The sequence below is a fragment of the Gracilinanus agilis genome, chromosome 5 (genome assembly GCF_016433145.1).
Source record: "Gracilinanus agilis isolate LMUSP501 chromosome 5, AgileGrace, whole genome shotgun sequence".
Classification (NCBI taxonomy): domain Eukaryota; kingdom Metazoa; phylum Chordata; class Mammalia; order Didelphimorphia; family Didelphidae; genus Gracilinanus; species Gracilinanus agilis.
This window is the reverse complement of record NC_058134.1, coordinates 307,593,510-307,618,563: the sequence shown is the minus strand read 5'-3', so window position 1 is coordinate 307,618,563 and position 25,054 is coordinate 307,593,510. Positions and strand designations below refer to the sequence as shown.

The 25,054-nt window shown below is 45.7% G+C and overlaps 1 protein-coding gene across 1 annotated transcript in view; it reads left to right on the top strand.

Moving 5' to 3' along the window:
* SCUBE1 (signal peptide, CUB domain and EGF like domain containing 1) overlaps positions 1-25,054 on the top strand; it is a 233,593-nt gene that overhangs the window by 186,706 nt on the left and 21,833 nt on the right. Inside the window, exons 9-12 of the mRNA XM_044679293.1 lie at positions 11,130-11,252; positions 20,171-20,287; positions 23,159-23,281; positions 24,920-25,039. Coding sequence (XP_044535228.1) covers positions 11,130-11,252; positions 20,171-20,287; positions 23,159-23,281; positions 24,920-25,039 — 483 coding nt within the window. The remainder of the gene's footprint in view (positions 1-11,129; positions 11,253-20,170; positions 20,288-23,158; positions 23,282-24,919; positions 25,040-25,054) is intronic.

Genomic DNA, 25,054 nt, shown 5'->3' with positions numbered 1-25,054 from the left:
GAGAGAGAGAAGGAAAGAGAGAGGGAGAAGGAGAGAGAGAGAGAGAGAGAGAGAGAGAGAGAGAGAGAGAGAGAGAGAGAGAGAGAGAGAGACAGAGAGAGAGAGACAGAGAGAGAGAGACAGAGAGAGAGGAGAGACAGAGAAGACAGAGAGAGACAGAGAGAGAGATTAAAAGAGGACAAAAGAGAGTAGTTGAAGTTTGGAGAATAAATGAATTTTCCAAAGAAGGATAGAGAGAAATGTGCTACTCACTGAGTAAGAAAATTCATAATTTATTTCTAAGAATTTTAATAGAAAATTAACCCAAAGCCTGCTTTTGTTTGTAACTAAGTAAATTTCAGAGGGAAATAGAGAATTTGACCAGGTAGCTATGAACTTTTTCCTTCCTCAACTTCACCTCTGGCTTCCTTCAAGTTTCAGTGAAAATCCCACTCGGTACAAGAAGTCTCTGGGTTTCACTTGTGGGTTTTTCTGTGGTTACCTCCAATTTCTCCTGTATGTATTTTGTTTTGATGTAGTTAGTGGTCTACATATTGTATTCATTAAACTGTGAGCTCCCAGAGGGTGGGGAATATTTGCTGCCTTGGTGGACTGTGTGAATGATGAACTGGAGAGGGAAGAATCCTAGAAGCTCAGAGAGAAGTCCCATTCTGTGGCTCATGTTGGGCCAGGTTCTCCCTGCAGGGAGATTCAAAGGAAGAAAACAAAATTACAGTCTCCAAGTTGGAAGGGACCTTAGAGGTCATCCAGTCTAACCCACAGTTGGTCAAGAATCCCCCCCACAACCTGTGCCTGAAGTGACCAACCAGACTGTGGCAAACAGTTGGATCATCTTAAAGTTGCAGGTGACTAAAATCTCTAGCTGCTTTCAAGGGACCTTACTGGCTAATCACAGCGCACCCATCCTGCACTTGGGTGTGAGCTCTCCTCACTGACTTTGCCAGCTGTAGTGTGTTCCTTCATTTCCCTTATCACTACGGAGAAAGGTGAGACTAAATAAATCTCAGTAGTCTCTTGATCCTGCTATAGGAGTCTTCTGGACTCGAATCCAACAATCCAATTTTAGAATTTACAGTCTTTCCCAATCAGTTTAATCTTTTTAGGTCTGTCCCATAGTCCCAGCCTACCAAGGTCCTTGTGATCCCAGTTCTGCCATCTAGTGCATCAGGCGTCCCTCCCAGCTATCTCTAGAGTGGCTATGCTGGCTGAAGCTGCGACCTGGTTGGGAGGGAAGATGAACAGGGACTGGGAGGGATCTGACTTGTGATTTCAGATAAGTCATCTGCCCGAGTAAATTGTGATTGCCACAGCCTGGTGCAGATTAGGTTTCCATTCTGCCAAATGGGAGGAGCTTTAGTTAGATTAGTTCTGGGGGCCACCCTGAAGGAATTGTGCAGAGGTCACACTGGCCATTCCATTCATTCACTCAACTTCCAGATGAGTTTGGCAGGGAAGAATGGAATGAATGAGGGTTCTAATCTCTTGTTTCTCAGGTCCCTTGTGTAGCCAAAGTCCAGGGCTTTGCTAGGCATTCTTGGAACAGGTTTGGGCGCAGACAGGTGGAGACAGGTCTTTATAGTGTTCTCTCTGCCTTATCTCTCTTCTGTTATCTTTGCAATTTCCTAATTAAGCCTGGACCACAGATGTTAATCTCTCACACCTGGATTTACAGGGAACAAATTTCCTCCAACTAGGTACCCCATCAATAACACCTGAGAATCTACAAATCTCCTTAGGAAACAACCTGACTTTTCATTATTCTTGTGATTTTGTAGTATTTCTAGGGTTCAACATGCCCTTATTGAATACAACTCCAAACCTCTCTGTCTTCTGGGCCTGTGATTTACTACCTGTCTTTCCCCAAATTCCTTCTAAGAGGTCTACACCCAACGTACTGGAGGCCTTCCTCTTCCACTCTCAATATTTCATTGATACCAGAAAGCACCCGGGCTGCCCATCTGTTGTCATCCCCCCTCCTTTTCTAGTCCTTGACAGTGGGGCAGCGTGACTCAGTAATGAGACAGCCCACAAGGAGTCACGGCCACTTCTGACACTGACTACTATATGTCAATAATTATCTGCATGTCTGTTATTATTAATACGATTCCTTTCAGGCCATTCCTCAACTGCAAATCATTAAGATTTCTAAGGATAATCATAACAAAACTCCAAAACGGTTTGGCAGTAGTAGCAGTAGTAGTAACATTATGACAATAAGAGTAGCAAGAGCAGTATGGGTACAGAGGAATAGAGGATTTCCCTATGATTCAGGAAGGCCGGATTCCATATGTAGAATTAATATGTATAGAAAAGCTCTTTTCACAGTAGCCAAAAGAGAAAATTAAAAACTCAACTCTGGAAATGAATATCTGTTTAGGGGATGACTAAACAAATATGAATAAGATTGGAATGGAATATTGTTGTGCAGTAAGAAATGATGAAATGGATAGATTGAGAGGAAACGAGGCAGGCCTCAGTGAACTCGTGCAGAGTGACAAGAGCAGAACCAGGAAAACAACTTACAGAAAAACAGAAACATTATAGAGAAAAACAATTTTAAAAGACTTTAGCTCTCTGACCTATGTTAGAGAAAACCATAAATCCAGAAGACTGATGATGAAACATGTCACCCACTTTTTTTTTAAACCCTTGTACTTCGGTGTATTGTCTCATAGGTGGAAGAGTGGTAAGGGTGGGCAATGAGGGTCAAGTGACTTGCCCAGGGTCACACAGCTGGGAAGTGGCTGAGGCCAGGTTTGAACCTAGGACTTCCTGTCTCTAGGCCTGACTCTCACTCCACTGAGCTACCCAGCTGCCCCTGTCACCCACTTTTTAAAAAAACCCTGACCTTCCATCTTAGAATCAATACTGCGTATTGGTTCCAAGGCAGAAGAGTGGTAAGAACTAGGCAATGGGGGATGTGACTTGTCCAGGGTCACAGAGCTGGTTAGTGCCTATGGCTAGATATGAATCTAGAACTTCCTATCTCTGGGCTTAGCTCTCAATCCATTGAGCCACCTTGCTGCCCCATATGGCACCCACTTTCTGTTCTGCCAGAACAACTCAAACTACAAAATAAGACGTGCATTTTTGGATGTGGTTAATGTGAATTTTTTTTTACTAGACTATGCCTATTTGTTAAGAGGGTTTCTTTTTTCTCCTTAAAGAGAGGTTCAAAGCCTGAAGGAAAACAGTGAGATGGTCCAAGAGAGAGATCTGGAATACGCTGCTTACAGAGTTACAGGATTTTACAGGATCATAGAAAGAAAAATGAGACCTTAGAAATCATCTAGCCCAATCCCCACTTTTTTTATTTTGAAAAATGGTCATTGATACCTTTTGGTTTTATATCACTTTCAAGTCCAAATAACCATTCTTTGTAGCAAAAAAGAAAAAGGGAAAAAGTAGCCTAGCAAACTAAGTGATTACTTATATCAAAGATTTCATGCCTACAGCAGGATCTCTGGACCTAAGCACATGTACTTTTTAATCAGTTCTTAGAATAATTCTAAATTGATTTCCAAAAGGTGATACTAAGTCACAGCTCCACCAACAGTGTATCAGTGTGGCTGTTGATAATCCCTCCAACACTTGGTTATTTCCATCTTCTGCCCATTTGCCTAGTAGGTACAAGGTCAAACCTAAGAGTTGCTCTGATATGCCTTTCTCTTATAATTAGTGATATTAAAGTCATCTTTTATGGTTGTTAGTAGTCTGCAATTCTTTTGAGAGTTGTTTATTCATATCCCTTGACCACTGATCCATTGGAAAATACTCTGGACCTTATATATTTGTGGTAATTAATGTCTTGATTATCAGACTTTCATGGGCTATTTGATGCAAAGATTTTCTTCCCCCAGTTGGTACCTCCCCTACTTATCCTAGCTGCATTGAATTAGGAAGGACAATGACCTGTGAGTGATTTAGTGGCTGCAAAGACAGGCTATTATTTGGAATGAGTAAATGAGTGAATGAGTGAGTGAGTGAGTGAGTGAGTGAGTGAGTGAGTGGGTGAGTGAATGAATGAATGAATGAATAAATGAATGCATTTATTGGGCACTTACTCTGTGCCAGGCATTGTACCAACAGTGTGCTAGTTGAAATACAGAGAGCATTTGGCATGAGTTAGTTAAGTGGCTGCCAGAGCAAATGCTTGAGTCTAGGAAGCATGAGATAAAGGCACTCACAGTGTTGGTCTCAAGTTTCAGAATCACCAACATCAAAGCAGGAAGGGGCTTAGAGACCTCATTCAACTCCCTCTTTATCAAATGAGGCATCTGAAACTGCAGGAGGTGAAAGTGTTTTGTCCAGGGTCGATCAGCTCATACGAGGGTTCCAGTAGAAGGACTTTTCTATGTTCATGCACAGAAGTCTTATCCACTATGTCAGTGACTGCTTCTCTTGTATCACTCCAGTGGCAGGAGTTGGGAGAAGAGAAAGCATTTCACAGGTCTCTTTGGGCTCAAGGCTGAAGCTTGAACAGTTTTACTATCCCCAAAGAGTGTGGACCAAGACCAAAAATGGGTCATGATGAAACTGAGAAGGCAGGTTCAATTCTGTGCCACCTGATCTGTTCTTGCCAAAGTGCTCCTGGTTCACATTGTCAAAAAAAAAAAAAAAGATCCTGGGGAAACTGGGCACCCTTGAATGGGTCTATTTTCACAGCAGCTTGGGAGAGAAAATTGGCCTGTTGCTTATTTTCTTCACCCAATCTATGCAGGCATCTGGATATGACTCATGGGATTCCTGCAATTGATGGAGAGGTTAGATTCTTTACAGTCTGAAACTCTAGGAAGCTATGATTGTCTTTAAGCTACAAAGAGGTAGACTTTGGCTCAATTTAAGGAAGGACTTCCTACTAACTTGGGAAAGGAAGAAAATAAGAATTTATATAGTGCCTAATATATGCAAGGCACGACACTAAGTGCTTTACAAGTATTATTTCATCCTCCTGCAAAATAGATCACATTATTATCTCTGTCATACCACTGAGGAAACTGAGGCAAATAGAGGTTAAGTGACTTGCCAAGGCCACACAGCTAGTAAATATCTGATGCTGGATTTGAACTCAAGTCTTCCTCATCCTAGGCCTAGCACTCTGTCCCCTGTGGCACCCCCAGCTGCCTAATTAAGAGTTATCAAATAGTAGAATAGGTTGCTTCAAAGGGAAAATAATTCCTGGGCATTCACTAGAGCTGTTGAAACATTGCATGTTTTCATGGAAAGAGCCCTGGTCTACAAGAGTATAGAAATCAGAATTCAAAACCCAGTTGAGATTTTTATTAGCTGTATGTCTGTGAGCAAGTCACTTATGTCTCTAAGAATCCATTTTCTCAGCTATAACATGGGGATTGCAATAGTCACATTATCTACCTCCCATGGTTAGTGTGAGGAAAATGCTTTTGAAATAAAAAAAATACTGCAGAAGTAAAAGATGGATGACCAACCATTTGTCCCAAAATACTCCAAAGGGACAAATTCCTGCTTCTGCTATAAGTTGAGCTAGATGCCATGTAAGGTCCTTCCAGCTCACAAATTGAGTATCTATTTCAAGAAGACAGATTTTGACTCAGCAAAAAAACTTTCCTACCAATTAGAGCTGTCTAATAATGGAGTTATTTGCCTCATAAGCAAATGAGCTCTCTAATGCCAGGAGCTGAGAAGCAGCAGCAAAGGGGAAGCTAAGTAGTACAATGAATAAGAGTGCCAGGCCTGGAATTTGGACAACCTGGGTTCAAATCTGGCCTCAGTTATTTCCTAGCTGTATGACCCTGGGCAGGTCGTAGTAGGGTTTTTAAACAAAAGAAGCAGCAGCATCTTAGAGAGGAAAGGGCTTTGGCCCTCGAATCTGGAGGCTGTAGTTCAAACCTGACTCCAAATATCTATATATCTATGACCCTGGGCCTCTGTTTCTTCATTCATGAAACAAGGATAATAATAATAGATCCACTCCTTGTATCCAAAGTGCCTCGTGATCTTTTAAGTGTTTAGAGCTCAAACAATGGAATTAACTCAGAGACGGGATGGATGATGATTCGTCAAGGTCATAGAAGAGACTCCTGTTCCAGTCCAATGCTAACATTCTGGATCCACCACCATAAAATAAGTCTAAGATGAAGGCTAGTTCTAGACTCGCAGCCTCTAGCTATCCATGACAATAATCCCAAATGACAATCCTGCTGGCCTCTCTCATGGCCACATCCAAAAATCTCAGTGCAACATTTTAGGAAGGTCACGGATGCTTCAGAGGCAGAGCGTCCGGGTGGCAGGTGGAAAGAAGCCTCTACTAGAGGCCTGTGTAAAGAAGAAAAGCTTAGGAAGGCCCTGCTCATTCTCTTTAGTGATCTAAAGGGCTCTCTTCTAGGAGAAGGTTGGGCTCAGGCTGCTTGATCTCAGACTACAGAAATGAGAGCAATGGAAGGAAATCTCAGAGTGGCAGATGTTAGCTAAATCTGAGGACTCACTTCCTAAAAAGAAGAGCTGTGCCAAAGTGAAATGAGACGTCCCAGGAGATTGAGGAATGTTGTCGAGGCGATTCTTGCTCAAGTATGGATCCAAGTGGATGACCTCTGTGAGGTCCCTTACAACTGTGAGACTATAACAAACCCCTTCATTGCTTTACTTTGGGATAATCAGAGGCACAGATATCTCTCGGTTATACCAAAAAAAGCTGAAAAATCTTCAAGATGCAGTAAAAAGAGAACTGGATTTGGAATCATAAGGCTTGGGTCCTAGTTTCAGGGATATTATTCCCCGTGTGACTACGGTCAAGTCATCAGGAACTCTGGGCCTTAGTTTTCTCCCCTGAAAATGAGGGGATTGGACCAGACCCCTATAATTCCTTCCAGCTCTGAAATCCTATGGTTAGATCACATAAATGGAAACTGGGCCACCTCCCTTTTCCCCTCACCTTCCCTCCTCCTTTTCCTCCAAGAAGAATTTGTTATTTTATATGCCTCCTACAGAACAATATTTATAGCCATGGAAAGAAAAACAGTTGGGGAAGGTGAGGAGAGGATGGAATTTAGGCAAACCAATTGTAGCCTGAGAAGGCTGGGGGCCCATGTTTTCCTGTGAAATGCCCCATTCTCAGTCTTCTCCACTGAGGGAAATCATTTTCCTCCTTCCTATCAGCGCTGTCACAGCCAATGGAAAGAAACACAGAGGAAGGTGGTTCAGGACTCTGGGCTGTTCCAAATGTTTTCACAGTCACTAGTTGTATCCCGTGCATTTCAGAAGGAAGTCCCAACACAGACATCCTATGGTGTTTGGCTAAGAAGACCCTGTTGACTAAAAAGCAGAACCAGAAATGTAACAAACCGTAACAGAAAAGATAATAGCAGCTTATACAACACTTTATGGTTCTAAATTGCTTTGATATTATTATCCCATTGGATAATGTAACAACGACCCTGTAAAACAAGTGATTCTGGGATTATTAACTCTATTCTACAAATGTTAAAACTGAATTCACGCTTAAGAGTTGAAAGGAGCCTCTTAGGTCCTCTAGCCCAAACTGTACTTGAACAGAAATCCCATTCTTCAAAATCTTCAACCCGAAGCAGTATGGCTACTGGGGAAACTGAGGAACTTGGCAGTCAGAAAAATTTGGGTTTGAATCCTCCTGCAGACACTTCCTAGTTGCATAAGCCTGGGATGTTCTCCAGGTGAGAGGTGATCAGGGACAGAACAAACTAGAGTGGTGGCTGAGGAAATGTGGAGGAAGGATAGAGAGAGGTAAGCAATCTGGCAGTGGAACACAATTTTGGTCAAAATCAGAAGAATTCATGGTTTGATTCAGAGAAGTCTAACAGGGGTTAGCAATAACTTCTAATAAATGCTTCCTGTAAGTAGAGCACCATTCACAACACAGTCATGAACCTTAGAGAGTTCATGGTCTAGTATAATACACTGACCTTAATTATGAGTTATAATTCACAATACTATCTAAGTAAATGAAACACACAAAGTGCCGGGTGCAATCTGAGGAGAAAGGCATTAAGCACCTGGTGAAAGAGAAAGTCTCCTGAAGTATCTTTGATTTGGACTTTAAAAGAGGGACAGAAATTCAGCAAGCAAAATGCCTTCCTTCAGCAATCCTCTCTCATCTCTATCTCTTTTTCTGTCTATCTCAGTCTCGGTCTCTCTCTATTTCTCTGTTTCTGACATATGTGTCTCTCCCTCTTTACCCTTCCCACTTTCTTCTCTTTCTTTTTTATTTTCCCTCCCTTCCTCCCCCTCTGGCTCTTACTATCTAAATCCCACTTGTTTGGTACTTGTTAGAAGATCTTGCATTACTCCCTTTTTCAGGAAACGTGTCTATAGGTGATAATATAAGGGGCTTCTTAAGGGCAGGGATTATTTTAGACTCCTTGTACATCTACATCACATGCCTTGGGCATAAGTGCTGAAGGAGACATAATCTGATACACAACAAAGAGCTGTTTGTATCTATAGGGTCATCTAGCAACCTCAAAAGCGAAGGCTCTCCTAGACTGCATTAAATGAGGCACAAGATACATGGTGGCACTAACCATTAGAAAGCTCTGCTTGATATTTAATTGACATCTGCCTCCCTGTGGTTCCCACCCATCCAGGCACTAGGCTTGGATCGCAGCTCTCTCACTTAATATTCTAGAGAAGAGACTGTGTATAGTTTTACACCACCAACAAATATATGTTAAGCACCTGCTGGGAGCAGAATTTAGGATGAGGGCTGTAGCACACTAATCACACCCTACCCTCAGGAAGTCTAGTAGGGAGTTAGAGCTCTGCCTCTGTTCTATGATTAGTGCACCGGGGGAAAAAGGGGCTGAACAAATTACTAGGTGAGGTCTGAAGCAGGTAAGTTGTAAGACTGTCAGGAACACTGCCATCACTGGCTTCAGAATCATCTCTGTGAAGGGTTAGGCGCTTCCAAGGCCATCTAATCTGACTGTACCTGAACAAGGATCCCCCTGTGCAGCCGCCAGAAGTGGTCTTAAAGTCTGCTTGCAGAAGTCTAATGCCAGCTTCAACAGGAGCCCAAACAACAGTAAAAAGGGCTCACATTGCTAGAGTGGATTCCTCATGGGTCCCAGAGAGACAGAGGGTGCTGGGAGGGTTGTCCTCACTTTACAGAAGCATTGGACCACAAAGAGAGAGTGGCTTGTCCTCCACTGGAGATGTGACCAAAAGTTTTCATCAGGTGTGTCACCAATATCTCTTTCCTGGCCTGGGAAATAGCTGTCTGGAATCGTGCCGACTGATGAGAGTAATACTGCCCAGATCTCTAGCACTCCAACTCTGTGAAGAAGGGATGAGGAAAGCGAGGCACAGAAAGCAGAAATGCCTTGGCGAAAGTCACTATGGTAGTGTCAGAAGGAGTGTTAAAACTTGGGTTTCCTGATTCTAGGTCCAGCACCCCTCCCCACCACTGCCTCCATCTTGTCACTGTCTGGAGATATTTGATGCAGCAGCTAGTGAACTTCCCGAGGTAGTTTAGGTTGAAAACATACAATGCACACACTTAACATTCATAACAATTTGATGAATGAATGAGTAAAGAAATACTATTTCTCTAAATCGCTTCCTCAACCTCGGATGCAGGAATGCCTAAAGAATAGGAAAAGCCTCGGGAGATATTGTCAAGGACAAAGTTGTCACTGATTGACTTTGGGAGGGGTATCAGCCAATGCTTTGCCCAAGGCCTCAGACACAAGCCCAAGCATAAGACTTGTGAAAGGACACATACAACCAGACGAATGCACAGGCACCCAGTAAGTCTTCATGCTGACTGACTGGCACCCGAGGAAATTCACCTGGACACCCAGGTCCCTCAAAGACACACTGTCTTGTCTCAAAGAAGTGGCACCTGGCTCTTCCATTACGCTCCCACTCAAGTCTAATGGGCCAACCTAAACGCCAGCCCAGTATCTTGGGCTAAATCTATTTGTCATTGCTCCTTGAAGACAGCCTCAGAGTGGGATAGATGACGGGGATCCACTGAGGTGAACAAGAGGCTGCTGCCTTGGACCCAGAGCTCAATTACTACCTTTCCTCCTGGATGGCAGTAACGAGGTTTAGACAAGTTCAGTAATGACATGCCCCAGACAGTTTATAAAGAGAAAAAAACAACTGTTTGGGATCCTTTTCTAGTTCCTTGAGGTTGTCATCGCCAAAAAATAAGCCAGATAGGAAGGGGACCTCTTTTCCAAACATATCCCAGAGCCAGACCTGGCAGAGGGTTACTTTTTCTCTCTCACAAATAAAGGCCATCCCAAGAATTAGAAGGAGGGACGTTTGTGACATATTCCTCTCTCGTCTAGGGCTAGTTGCTCTACTCATAGATTTTAGAAAAGGAGGAATACAATTCCCAAGCAGTCCTGTAGACTGGTCGGCATGTAGGCAGCCTGCCTCCAGGGCTCAAACTCCTGTGACCCTAATGCACTCAGCAGTCTTTTCAGGGTTCCCAGCATACCTGCACAAAATGTGACAGGGAAAGGCAAGGCCAGGATGATGTCCTGGAGGAATTCAGATGCAGAGTTAGAAAACCAGGGCCGTGCAGCTGTAGTTAGATCACCGCTGCTCTCCGAGTTAAGTCTCTTACTCCATATAATCAGAGTTTGGATGAGATGCTCTCTAGGGTTCCTTCCAGCTTTGAAACTATGATTCTGAGAGATCCCCATTCAACAAAGACAGATCACCAAACTAACAGTCACAGGAAAGGAGTGGCCCCGACTTACAGGGCCCTCATGTAGTTCCATTGAGAGAACTCATCTGCAGCCCAGGTTCAATGGAGACCTTCCTAGAAAGCTGGGAAGGCATCAAACACCAATACGACGAGAAAGAAAGTTCAGCTCGCATCATTATTCCCTTCTGGTATTTCAGTTCCCTGCAGCTGCCACCAACTCTGGGACCCACAATCACTTCTTCCTAAGCCACTGAAAGTTTTGGAGAAACCAGAGAGGGTAGCAAAGTCTGGGCTACTGGGCCTCATCTGTGAAATGAAGAGATTACACTTGACAACGTTGGTGGGCTAGAATGCTAGGCTTTGGGGATGGTACCCATCCTGGGGAGGGGGTGGAGAGGCCAGATTTCAGACATGTCTGCTTTTCTGTGAACTGACTTTTCCTCTTGGCTCCCTGTAGACATTGACGAGTGCTTGGTGAACAGTGGAGGCTGTGACCATTTCTGTAGGAACACCGTGGGAAGCTTTGAATGCAGCTGCCAGAAAGGCTATAAGCTACTAACAGATGAACGGACCTGTCAAGGTAATTCTCTTTCAGACCTCTCTGGTGTTGACTTATCTGCTTCCCTGCACTGGACAGGGCTGGAGAGGGGGAAGTAAGCCGGGCTGTATTGTTGGGGCCACAAAATTAGATGGGATCACATAATCCAACTCCTTACTTCAGAGCACCTAGACTGAGTGAATGGCGGAGCCAGGCTCAAACCCATATTCTGCGTCCTGGCTCAAGGCACCATCTAGTTTTGTTACAACAGATCCTCCTCCCAATCTGCTAGGGACTCCTGCACCCTCCTTCTAAGAGCAGTGGGAAGCCTGGGGTCTTGTATGACAGCGTGATAGCAGGGGAGAGGCTGTGGCTTTATAATGGTTCTAGTTACTGACTTTGGGACCTGGGCTACGCTCGATTTCTTCCCCTTTAAAATGACAGAGTTAGACAAGACAATGTCAAAGATCTCTTCCAGGCTTAAATCCCGAGAATGAACACAGGCATTATCCCCATTTTCCATTTAAGAAGTTGAAGGCGGGAGCAGTGAGCTGACATCCCACAGGCCTCCCCAGGAGAATTGTCTGCATGGTGATGCCTGCCTCACAAAGAGGGGGTTGGGGGCAAGGAACAAAACGGACCGTTGGGAGAAAGCTCCTGGTGAACCTGCTCTTATTGTTCCTAAAGCAAGCTCTACCCACAGCGTGTCTGTAAGGTAGGGACCACGAGCATTATGAGCCTTGGTTGTGGCGTGGTTCTGTGGGCATTAACGCGATTCGGAGGCGTTAGCCTACATAACGTGGGGTCTCTTCTTGCTCTCTGAGGGTCTGGAATTTGCCATGAGCTGCGCAGACCTAGAATCTTGGAGGGGGAAGGAACCTGGGGGGTATCTTCAGTTGTACTAAAGTTAGAATTTCTCCCTCCACACTCTTGTGTGAGACCTCCAATGATGAGAAAGGGAGTCCAACACACACACACACACACACAGCCATTCTACCCATATCCTTTCCCCAGAACTAAATGCTATTAGCCTCATCTGTAAAACGTGGGCTCATTCTTCCTATTCTGATAAGAGAACTGTTTGTAAGCACAATAGTTACCCAGTCCCTTCTGTGTGCAGAGAGTGCCATGCTCAGCTATGGAGAAAGGGACAGAGCTGTGCGTGCCATCCAGGCCCTGCCCTCAGGCAGCTTACAGTCCAGTAGGGCGTGAAGACCCAAACATGAGCCATTTTAACCCAGAGCATTCTATAAGCATGTTGCACAGGTATGAAGCAAAGTGCTTATGAGGAAACAAATCGGATTAGGGTTATTGCCTATGGGATTCTAGGGGGAAAACACACATAAGAAATACTGAAGCCAGAGCCCTGGAAGAGGACTAGGCCTGAGTAATTATTTAGCCTGGGAATCCCTTCTCCAGCATATCTGACAAGGACTCTGCTTGACACCTTCCTCCTCGGGCCGCTTCCTCCCACCCCATTCTACCTTGGGACCACGCTAGAGCATTTGTCTTTAGCTCAACCATCTACCTGCTTCTCTGAGTTTCTGTCCTCTGTCCCTAGTACTCTTAGACCCAAAAAGACAAGTCTAATTTTAATTCCACAAGACAGCCTTTCAGGGGTGTGGAGATAGCAATCTCATTCCCCCTGTCTTCTGCCCTGCCTCTCACACTTAGGAGCTGTGTGATCTTGGGGAAATCGCTTTCTAGCTCTGTGTCTCAGTTTCCCCATCTATAAAATGAGGATAATAATAGTACCTACCTCTGGGGGTTGTTATGAAGATCAAATGAGTAAATGCCTGTATTTGCACTCTGCAAATCCTAAATCATTATACAAATGTCAGTTATTATGGTTTTTGTTTGTAAAATCCCTCAGTCTTGTGAATTCAGTTCCCTTGACCATCCTGGTGGTTCTCTTATTTCTTCTAGCCTGGGACCTTTGAAAGAGCATGCTACCCCAAATATGTATCAGAGCTAGACAGCAGGACACAAGCCAAAAGATTTGGGGGACTCCACATTCCTATTAACAGTGAGACCAAGGAGGGGGGCAGCCAGATGGCTCAGTGGATGGAAAGCCAGGCCCAGAGATGGGAGGTCCTGGGTTCCAATCTGGCCTCTAACACTTCCTAGCTGGGTGACCCTGGGCAAGTCACTTAGCCCCCATTGCCTAGCCCTTACCACTCGTCTGCCTTGGAACCAATACACAGTGTTGATCCCAAGACAGAAGGAAAGGGTTAAAAAAAACCAGTGAGACCAGGCTTCCAAAAAAAATCAAATTTCTTCTCAAGCCAAATTAAGAGAGGGCACAATGTTCAGAACATGGGAGTTGAGAGTTCATTGTCCTTTAGTCAGACCACTTCTGAAGTACCATGGTCAGTTCTGGTAGTGTTTTAGGATGGACACTTGAAGAATATTCAACATGATTCAACATCAACACAAATGATGAGGATGGCAAGGAGTCTGGAGACCATGCCACCAAAGTACTGGTTGAAGGAGCAAAAGACATTAAGCAAGGAGAAGAGACAAGATAGCTGCCTCTTTTGTTAGCCCCAGCACTTAGCCCAGAGCCTGGCACATAATAAATGTTTGATTGATTGACTGACTCATGTGTCTGAAAGGCTGGGGAGACTTCCTCTTGACCCTTGGTGAACCAGTTCAACTCTACGCTGTTCCCCTTCCTCGAATCCCTAGTCCCTTCATCTTAAATCCAATTGTGCCCTGCCAAGTCTCAGCCTTGAGTCACTCCCATCATCCACTGCCTTCCCTCCTCCACCTTCACCACTGAATTAATATGGAGGAAATAACATGCCTGTTCTGACAAGGTCCATGATAAATTTATGCTACATAACCTCAACGGGGGCCTCACTGCTTTGAGGCAATCCTTCTACATCAACCTTATCAAATAACTCTCCTGTTCTCCACCGGGGCTCTTCCAAACAGTTTAGAAACTTCTTCAAACCTCTCTTGGTTCCCTCTCCCCCTCCCACCACCCTCTCACATGAGAACTTTGCTTCATATTTTACTGGGGACAAAACTGAGGCCATTTACCATAAACTCCAACTTTCTTTTCTCCTCATTTCTTATGACTCAGATGCCTTCTGACACTACCTCTTTGCCAAAGTAAATTCCTCTACCTGTGCAAATAATCGCATTCCATCCTGTCTCCTCCACAAGATTGTCTCCTCTATCATCCTCACTCTTTCTCTGACCTTTGATTTCTCCCAGTCTAATAGTTCATTTCCTGCTGCCTACAAGCATGCCCAGGCTTCCTCATCCTTGAAAAACCCTAATTTAATTCTTCCATTGCTAATCACTATCCCATGTCTCCCCTGCCCTTTGTTGTCAAATTCCTTGAGAAAGCCCCATCAATAGTAGGTTCCTCCACTTCCTCTCCTCTCCTCTCACTATCTTCTTAACTCTTTACAATCCAAACCCAACCTTATTGCTCCAGTGAATTTGCTCTCTCTAAAGTTACTAATGATGTCTTAATTAAACAAAGTCAATGGTGTTTTCTTAGTCCTTAGTTTTCTTGACTTTTCTCCACACTCTCATGGACCTATCTAGCTCCTTTGCTGGATCCGCCTCTAACTGTAGGTGTCTCTCAGGACTCTATCCTGGACCCTCTTCTCTCTTCCCTCCATATTACTTTGCTTGGTGATCTCATCAACACCCATGGATCATCTCTATATCCCAATGACTCTCACATTCAACTCTAACCTCTTTGCTGACCTTTAATCTCACACCTCCACTTTGCCTTTCATTAATCTCCAAATGGATGTCCAGTAGGCATCTTAATCTCAACATATCCTAAACTGAACCTATCTTTTCCCTCCAAAACTCTCTCCTCTCTTAATCTTCCTATCACTGTAGAGAGCATCACCATCCTCCCAGTCCCTCCATCATCCTCTCTCACACCTTCCATAGCCAACTGGTCGCCAAGGCCTATGGATTTCACCTTTGCAACTTCTCTCTTTGAATATATTCCCTTCTCTCCTATGATACTTCCACTCTCCTATGATGCTGATGCAGGCCTGCACCTCGACTATTGCAATAACTATGAATTTTTCCCCATGTGCATCCATCTTCCATTCCTTCAGTCACCCAAGTGATTTTCTTAAAGCTCAGGTTTGACCATATCACCCTGCCTACTAAACTTCAGTGCTTCTTTCTCCCCTCCAGGATCAAAAACAAAATCCTCTGGAATTCAAGGTCTTCTATCACAACCCTCCCCCTACCCTACCTTTCTAGTCTTCTTACACCTTCCACACCCTCCTCCATGGACTCTGATACCCAGTGACAATGGCCTCCTTGCTGTTTCTAAGAATAAGAGAATCCTCCATCTCTCAGCTGCAGGCGTTTTCTCTGATTCTCATGCCTGCAGTGCTCTCCCTTCTCATGTCTACCTCCTGCCTTCCTTCAAGAGCCAGCTAAAATCCCTCTTTGGACAGGAATACTTTTCCTATTTTTCTTCAGTCTAGTGCAGTGGTTCCCAAACTTTTCTGGCCTACTGCCCCCTTTCCAGAAAAAAAGATTACTTAGTCCCCTGGAAATTAATTTTTTTTTAATTTTAGTAGCAATGAATAGGAAAGATAAATGCACCTGTGGCCATCACCGCCCCCCTGGATTGCTATAGCACCCACCAGGGGGCGATGGTACCCACTTTGGGAATCACTGCTCTAGTGCCTTCCTTCTGTTAATCATCTTCAACATATCCTATTGATAGTTTGTTTGCATGTTGTCTCCCCCTTTAGATTGGAGCTCCTTGAGGGTAGGGACTGCCTTTTGTCTTTCTTTGTATACCCAGAGCTTAGCACAGTGCCTAGCATACAACAAGGGCTTAATAAATGCTTTCTGACCAACTGCCTGCTTGATCCCAGAGAGCAGAAGTAGGGAAAATGTAGTTTCTGTAGTGTCTCCAGCTAGAGAAAAGCTTATTTGGCTAAATATATGGGAAAACCTCCCTAATAATGAGAATGCTCTCCGAAATGCAATGTCAGGATATATACTGAGTTGCCCTCTTAGTAGAGGCTTGTTAGGGAGCAAATTTTTTTTAAGTATATCTTGGACAAGAATAACTCCAAGGTCCCTTATATCACTGACACTCTGGGATTCTGCAAAGACTTACAGACTCTGTAAATTCATCAGTTTCTTGTTTTACATTAACCTTTATTTTCTCTTAATCCTTTGGGAAAACCCAACCTTGATTTACAATGAACTAATGGCAAGAAATCTTTTCACTGATACCTAGATGGCAAGAGATTCTGGTTCCGGGGTTAGAAGGAGTAACTAGCCAATGATTTTGAAATGCAATCCTATTAAAGAATGAGGACTATTAGCTATTCCCCAATTTCACCTTTCCTGGCATTCAAAGCCCTCCCCAGACTGGATTCATCCTACCTCTCAGTCTCAATTATATAACTCCCCTTTGCATACCCTTATGTCCTAGCCAAACCAGATTCCCAACTATTCCCTGAACTCATTCTGCCATCTTCTTATATGCATTATTATAGCCCTCCATCCCCACCCCAGATTTGGAATATTCTCCCTGTTAATCTCCACCCATTGAAATCCTTCTTTTCAAGGACTGGTTCAAGTGTTCCTCCAGGAATTCTTCCTGGATCTCTCTTTCCTTGGATTCTTATCCTCTTAAAATTAAAGATTTGTTTTTAATTGACTTTGTCATGCACTCGGTTCCAATCTAAAATTATGTTTACCTGTATGTACCCTTCCCTGACTAGAATAGCATCTTACCTAAATTCTGCATCTCATTTAGCACCTGCTACAAAGCTCTGCAAACAGTAAGCACTTAATAAATATTCATGAATTGAAGCAAACTCAATTCCTTGGGTATCACCTTCTCTATAAAGCCCTTTCTGATCCTCCCAGCAGAAAGCAATCTTCCCTTTTCATATTACCCAAGGACACCTAGTTTGGGCCTCTTCTGTTTTTCTGGGTACTCTTCTCTTCCCCTACTCACACATCCAGAGTAGCCTCAAAGTTCTCAGTGGCAGGCACTAGAGTGTGCCTAGCCCAAGGCCCTACAGACAAGAAAGGCGTTCCTTTGCCCAATGGACTGAACTCCCTCCCTCCTTGACTGTTCTCCAGAGTAAGCCATCAGGCTCCCTGCAACCCTGCTGCTTTTCTCTGACTTGGCAGGTAGAGTGACTGATTCCAGTCCTGACACTGACTCTGTGAGTCCTTTCCCCCTCTGAGCCTCACTTTCCTCCTTTTTCAAATCAAGGGGTTGGTCTCAATCAGCTCAAGATCTCTTCCAGTCTTGAGTGATAAGAATTTCCCAATGAAAGCTTAAGAGTGCCATCTTGTGGCAGGCCGTGCAGACCAACTCACCAGGATGGCATTTTTCTCAAATCAGTCCCTAAACATTGTTCTGAGAACTGTCTTTAGATTTTCATGCAGTCCTAGGAATTTGGAGCTGGCAGGGCTCTGAGGCATCATCTAACCCAACCCCTTCTTTTTTACAGCAGGGGAAACAGAGGCCCAGAGAAGGCCAAATGGAGATAGAACAGCAGTACTAGAACTCAAAACCACCACACCATGCTGGCATTTTCTCAACAATGGCCATAAAAATTAATGCCATTTGGCAGGGTACAAGGAAGGAGCACTTGCATCTGGTCTGACACCCAGTTCCTCCACTCAGTACCTTTGCAAAGGCTAAGCAAGCCATATCTCCTCTAGGGTGACAGGAGCACTGCGGACTAAATGAGAGAGTCAAACAGGCATGGCCTGCAGTTCTCGAGAGCCCAACCCAGATTAAAACAGGGCTGGGAAACACCTAAAATAAATGAATAGGTAACAATGGCATTTTACAACTAAGCCAAGACACCTTTGCCACCGGGATCCTTATGTACAGATCAGTGGCCCAGATGGCAATGCGATCAGAAGGATTCAGAGCTGGTGGGATGAAGTCTCCATGGCAGGAGATCTCCAGGGGAAGGCCCCAGGGTTGTGCTCCAGACTGCTGCAGAGCATTTTTACGAATGACTCAGACTAAAAGCTCATCAAATTAGTAGATGCCAAACGTTGGGTGGGCAAGTGAACACGCTTGATGGCAATGAGGTTCCAAAAGGATCCCGGCAGGCTACGTATGAGGCGGTGATCGGCAAGCCGTAGCACCAGGGCCAAATCTGCTCTTGTTTAGTGACTCAAGCCAAAGCTAGTTTTTCTATTTTTGCCATTTACAAAATCAGCTTCATACAGGATCAAATATCGAGTCCTGCGCGATGGCAGTGGTTTCCATGGCCTGGAAGAGCACCACAGGAGCCAGCTGTGGGAGAGGGCTGCCTCGGGAGAACAGAGAGAGCTCTGCCCCGTCAAAGTTCAGCTCTAGTGGTTTCTTCAGCCGTGGGTGCCAAGGTTTGCAAAGGATGTTGAAAAGCTGCAGTCTATCCAGGAGAGGGTAAAGGATCTTTGGAAACCCGCTGAAGGGACTGGCCAGCCTTAGCCTGGGGACGACATGATACTGAAACTGTTTCCAAGGGTTTGAAGGGCTCTCCCGTGGGCATGCCATGCAGTTTGTTCTCTCTGGCCCCCGAAGGCAGAATCCGGAGCAGGGGCATGGCAGGGAGGAAGGCTTAGGTGGGATTTCAGTAAAAACTCTGGATCAACACTTGCTGTCCAGAGTGAGCACATTCGCCTTCTGGAAGGCTCTGGGGAGAGGCCGCAGGGTGCGTGTCCTGCCGAGCACAGTGGGGATTCCTTCGGTGCCTCGATTAGACCTGATGGGCCCCTTCCAAAGCTCCCGTCCTGCAACTCTGGGAAGTCGAGTACAATAACCAGGAGTCGGCAAGCCTGCTCTTACAGGCTGCACCGCCATCTCGTGGCCAAATGGGGTCTGCACTGGGGGAGCAAACAAGGTCCAGAAGGCTGACTTCAGCCGCAGTCGGAGCTGCTCGGCTATGGGATGGGCTGTCCAAGGAGCAGTGACCCGCTCTGGCACTGGAGTTCTGGCAGGGCCGGGTGGTGGTAGTTGTTGGTGACTGCTTTAGTTCGACAATCAATGCCTGCCCCTCCCAGCTAATCTGGCCACTCATCCCCCAACCACCTCCAGGGGCTCCCTGTTCCCTTTGGATCAAAGAGAATCTCTTCTGTGTGGCATTTGAAGCTCTCCTAACCAGACCTCTCTACGCTGCCCACCTTTCTCGTAACCCTTTCCTTTCTGTCTCGGAATCACTAAATAGCAGTTCTGAGGCTCTTCTCAGTGGTAAGGGATAGACAGCTGAGTTAAATGACTTGCCCAGAGTCTCGCAATGCTAGGAAGTGTCTGAGGTTGTCCTGGCACTCTATCCACTGCCCTATTTCCCGCCTCTGCAGACGACACTCCAGCCCTATTGACCTCACATACACACGTCCATCTCCTGTCTCCAGGCCTTTGCACCGACCATTCCTCAAGCCTGGAAAGCTCAGTTCTAACCCCAGCATGAAGTCTTTGCTGCCCTTCCCAGCTATTCGTGCCCCTTCCTCCCCAAATCACCTTGTATCCATCTTGTGCCTATTCTGGATGCACGTGTGTGCATGTACACCATTTCCCTCACCTGTCAGAATGGCAGCTCCACCGTTTCCCTTTTGTGTATGGCAGGTGTTTAATAAATGTCTGGTGATGGCTGGTTTATTAACCAGGAGGGGATTCCTGCAGGTGTCCCACCCTACTCTGAGATTTGACCAGAACGTATCTGAGAAGCCGTCCAGGGTAGGAAGGATTAGACTCGTGCTCCGTCCCAGAGGACAGACCAATGGAGAAAGTCGTGGGAAGCACATTTCAGCTCGATCTAAGGAAAAAATACCTACCAGAGGTGGCTGAGGGGGTTTTGGGTGGGTTGCCTCAAAGTACGTCATCCCTGGAGGTCTTCAAGCAAAGACTGAAAGAGAGGGCACTTCTTCAGGTGGGGCTGAGATGAGGTGCTTCTAACGTCCTGACCAGTCCTTTTCCCTTTGCCCTCCCACAGACATAGACGAGTGTTCCTTCGAGCGGACCTGTGACCACACCTGCATCAACTACCCTGGCAGTTTCGAGTGCCTCTGCCACCGAGGCTACACTCTGTACGGCCTGACCCACTGTGGAGGTTTGGAGTCACTCCTTCTTTAGCTGGGGGGGGGGGGGCTCCCTAAGACATCAGGATTTGGGGATAACCTCTCTTTCAGGAAGTAGCCTAGGCAGCTGGGCATCAAGCACTGGCCTCAAGGGTTTCAAGAAATTCAGCTTCACTTGAAGAGTAGCAACGAACAAAAATAATTAGAAGTTATGTTAATATTGGGCAAATCACTTCCCCTTTCTAGGCCTCGGTATCTTTATCTGTAAAATGAAGAAACTGGAATAAATGATACCTAAATTTCCTTCCAGCTTCAACACTATTCTCAAATCCTTTCTAGCTCTAATAGTGCATGTTCTGTGAGCTAAGGTCCCCTTTTTCTACCTAACAGCTCACAGTTCTATTTAAATGCCTCCTTCATGATAAGGTCAGTCAAAATATTGAGGAAGAAGGCAGGGAAGAGAGTCTAGTGGCCGGGCCAGACCCAAAAGGAGATGGACAAACTGATCTGAAATGCTCCAGAGAAGATTCTTGGACCCAAAACAACACTCTCATTGGCCAACCACAAGCCCTGAAAATCCACCATATTTGGGGTTAATATACAATCCATTAAAGGCCTCTGTGATTTTCTCAGACAAATGGCTTTTGGTTGTGAGTGTAATGATTTCAAATCTTGGGGTGCTGTACACAGTATAGACCTGATGGGAAGAGCAAAAGAGGTAGGGAAAGGGCATAGTCATTGCCATCACCATCACCACGGCTCTCGTTTAAGTAGAACTTTGAAGATTTACAAAGTGCTTGTTTCCCAACAATCCTGTGAGGTGGGTTCAGCAAGTATTTTAATGCTTATTTCATGAATGAGGAAACGGAGACGCACAAAGGCTAAACAATTTTCTCATGGTTACAAAGTGCCTAAAGGAGCCAAGATTCAAACCCAGGTCTCTTGGCCCATATCTAGAACCCCTTCTACCACATAAAGCCAGGCCTTTTTTGTTTGTTTGTTTGCTGTGGGGTAGCACGGGAGTCTACCCTAACCCGATCTAAATTACCTAACCCTTTTACCTTTTGCCCATTACACCTCTCCTAATCAGTGCTTTTATTGTCCCTTCATCCCTCTTGGAGCCTGTATCAGGCATGGGAAGCCCACAGGGTCTCCCTGTACCTACCAATCCCAAGAGTCAGGTAAAACTTAGTACCAGCCTACAAAGAAGCTGAGGAGGTCATTCTCTGGGCTTCTTCCCTTCAGTAGAATAAGTCAGCCAGAGTCGGGTATAATTGTGCTGTTGAAGACAGAGGAAGGAAGCAGGAAGGGATTTGAAGGATGAAACTGAGCACCAGAAAAAAAAAGTGTCAAGGTTGGTAGAGGAGCATGTCAGGGCACTCTTACGTCCTCCCCTTGCCCCCAAGTCCTGGGGCTGGGGAGGGGAGACATCCCTAACCTCTGAAGACTGAGCCAGTTAGATTAATGAAGCCAGAGACCTGGATTTAACAAGTGAGTCAAGTGCCCTTGACTTTTTTCCTCCTCTAGGGCTTGGACTCTTCCAGCTCCAGACTTCTGTGTGTATGAGACACACTGTGCCTGTTGAACTCATGCACCTCTGGGACTGTGTCTGAGATAGTTTCCTGTATCTTTTTGTGGCTCTCAGCTGGAAGTGTTTGTGACCATAGGAGTTATCGGGGTGATTCGGGGTGCCTCTAGGTATTTATAGTTATCTGTCCAATTCAAGAGCATCCAAGGTGCTAGACTCAACCCTAAGTATACAAAGACCAAAATGAAATAATTCCTGCCGTCAAAGAGCTTCCAGTCTAGGGGGGAAACAATGTGCTCTTGGGTCAGTGAATTCAAGGTAATTTGGGAGAATTCTAACTAGGTGTGCTAGGAAGCCCAGTGAATAGAGCTCTGGACTTGCAGTGAGGAAGATCTGAGTTCAAAATCTGGCCTCAGATACTTGTTAGCTGGGTGATCCTGTTTGCCTTGGTTTCCCCATCTAAAAAATGAGCAAAATGGCAAGACGCTCCAATATCTCTGTCAAGAAAATCCCTGATGGGGATCCCCGAGTTGGACATGGCTGAATAACTAATTGAAGAGTTCCAGGAAGTCTTTACAGAAGCAATAACTTTAGCCCGAGCTGAGGCAACAGAAGAACATTTTTGAGGCCAAAGTGAGATGGGATGAGCCTTCCAAAAGCAGACATGTCAGAAGTATTGTCGAGTCGGAGAGAGAGCCTGAAGGCCAGTTTGCTGGGATGGAGATTTGGTGAAAGGGTGTAAAATGAAAGAAGCCTGGAAGCTTTGGTGGGAAGCAGATGGCAAGGGTTTTAAGCACGTCTTCACGTGTCTGTCACCGTGTCTGTCTGATGGAGGATGACAGAGTAACTGATAACGACAGCTGACATTGCTGCCACATTTGGGGTTTTACAAGACACTCTGCATGCATGATCATCACCATCCACATAGCAGTGAGGCAGCCAGTCCAGGCGGTCATCTCCTCTTTTTACACATAAAAACTGAGGGACAGAGAGGGGAGGTGGTGACTTGTCCAAGGTCACATAGCCAGGAAGGAACAATTACGCATTCCACTAGTACTTGTTAGGCTTTGTGAACACAAAGACAAAATCGAAGGCCCTTCCAGGATCTTCCATTGATCAAGGGACCGAGCAGGGACACACACCAGTAAATGCAAGGCATCTAGTCCTTGAACCCAGCTCTTATCACCAAGTCCAGTGTCTGTATGCCCACATGACTCCATCTCTATGTTTGTCTTCTCTTTCCACGGCCAACCCTCCCCGAAAATCTTTGCACTTTTCCTCTGGGGGTTCACATCAAAGGTGTGAGGAGTCCAGCAGTCAGAAAGGCCTCCTGCTGTCTGACCTCACTGGGCCTGGCTTGTCCCTGTACTTCCAGATGTAGATGAGTGCAGCATCAATAATGGGAGCTGTGACTATAGATGCATCAACACATTGGGCAGCTACGAGTGTGCCTGTCCTGCTGGGAGGAAGCTCCACTGGAACAAGAAGGACTGTGTAGGTAAGTCACCAGGACTGGGGACCTGGAAGTGAGGGGAGGGCTGAGAGTCTTCATCATCAAGGTGAAAGGGCTGGAAACCACACCCCGGGAGGCCAGAGTCTGGGGTAAAGGATCCTGGGGTTCAGACACAGGAAGGGAAGGGTCTACAGAAGTCATTAAACCAACCTTTGAATTTGATAGAAAATATTTTAAAAGGGGAGCAGCTGGGTAGCTCAGTGGATGGAGAGCCAGGCCTAGAGATGGGAGGTCCTAGGTTCAAATCTGGCCTCAGACACTTCCCAGCTGTGTGACCCTGGGCAAGTCACTTCACCCTCATTGCCTACCCTTACCACTCTTCTGCTGTGGAGCCAATATACAGTATTGATTCCAAGATGGAAGGTCAGGGTTTAGGGGAAAAAATGTTTTAAAAGGCCGAGAAGGGGAAATGACTTGTCCAGGCTCATACAGAAGTAAGCAGCAGTCAGGACTTGAGTTGAGCCCAAGGCTTTTCTCACATCATCATCTATGTCTCCAACAATAATCAGGTCCACATTAAACAGCCTGGCAGAGGGAAACCTTCCCAACAAAGGACAGGCTTAGGGATAGAGAGGTCCCTACTCTAGTCCCAGCTCTGTCACTCACTGGCTGGAATAGCTTGAGCAAGTCACTTCCTCCCTTTGACCTTCAGTTTTCTCACAGAATCTTGGCTCTTAAATATTTTTCCAATTCTGGGGTTGGAAGTGACCTCAGAGGTCATCTAATCCAATCCTCCCCAAGCAAGGCTCTTCTCTACTGCAGCCCTGATGAGGTGATCCATCAATGAGGGAACCACTGCCGCCCCAAACTGCACCCATCACCTTTAGTTAAATTAGCCTTCACAGCTGCTATATCCAGGCAGAATCCATCTGATGCCTTCACTCCACGGACATCCCTTAGGAGCCCTGAAAGCAGCAGGTGTGGTCTCCTCCATCTTCTCTTCACCGGCTACTCATCCCTGGCTCCCTAAACCAACCCTAGTATGACATGTTTCCAGTCCCTTCACCAGTCCTCAATCAATAAATGCCCTTTGACTGACCGATTCTGGCACTTCCAAACTAGATAAGTTCCAATGTGATGATTTTTTTAAAATTAAAAACCCTTATGATGAGGGTTAGACAATGGAAGTTGAGTGACTTGCCCAGGGTCACATAGCTGGGAAGTGTCTGAGGCCACACTGGAACTCAGGACTTCTCACCTCTAGGCCTTGCTCTCTGTCCACCAAGCTACCTTGCTGCCCTCATGCTAATGTCTTTTTAAAGATGTGGCACTCAGCACAAAGCACAATCCAGATTGGTCGGGCCAGGACAACTCTAGCCTCCCTCCGTCTCTTAATGCACCCCAAGATTCCATTCAGAAAGGGCTGGACAGGAGCATTGCTGCGGTTCCTTCTGGCTCCTCTAGCTTAAGTCCTGGCCTGTCTCACCAAGGACCTTACACAGAGACAGTGTTTTAGCAATGTTTGTTGAAGCAGACTGAATTGAAGCGACGTGGCTCCTGGCTGGGGGAGGGGGGCTCTGAGAAATCCCTCCTGCACCCCATTCACTTCCCTGACCTGTATGGGAGTCTCCTCCTTAAGGAAGCCCTCGCCCACTGTATGACTCTTCGTGTCTCCCTCCTCAGAGACGGTGAAATGCCTCCCTGGTGCAAAAGCGGCTCCCAAAATCCAGCTGGCCTGCAGCAGGACAGGGGGCCTGGAGACCTGCTTCCTGGCCTGCCCATCCAACACACTCTTTATTCCAGGTAAGAGCAACAATG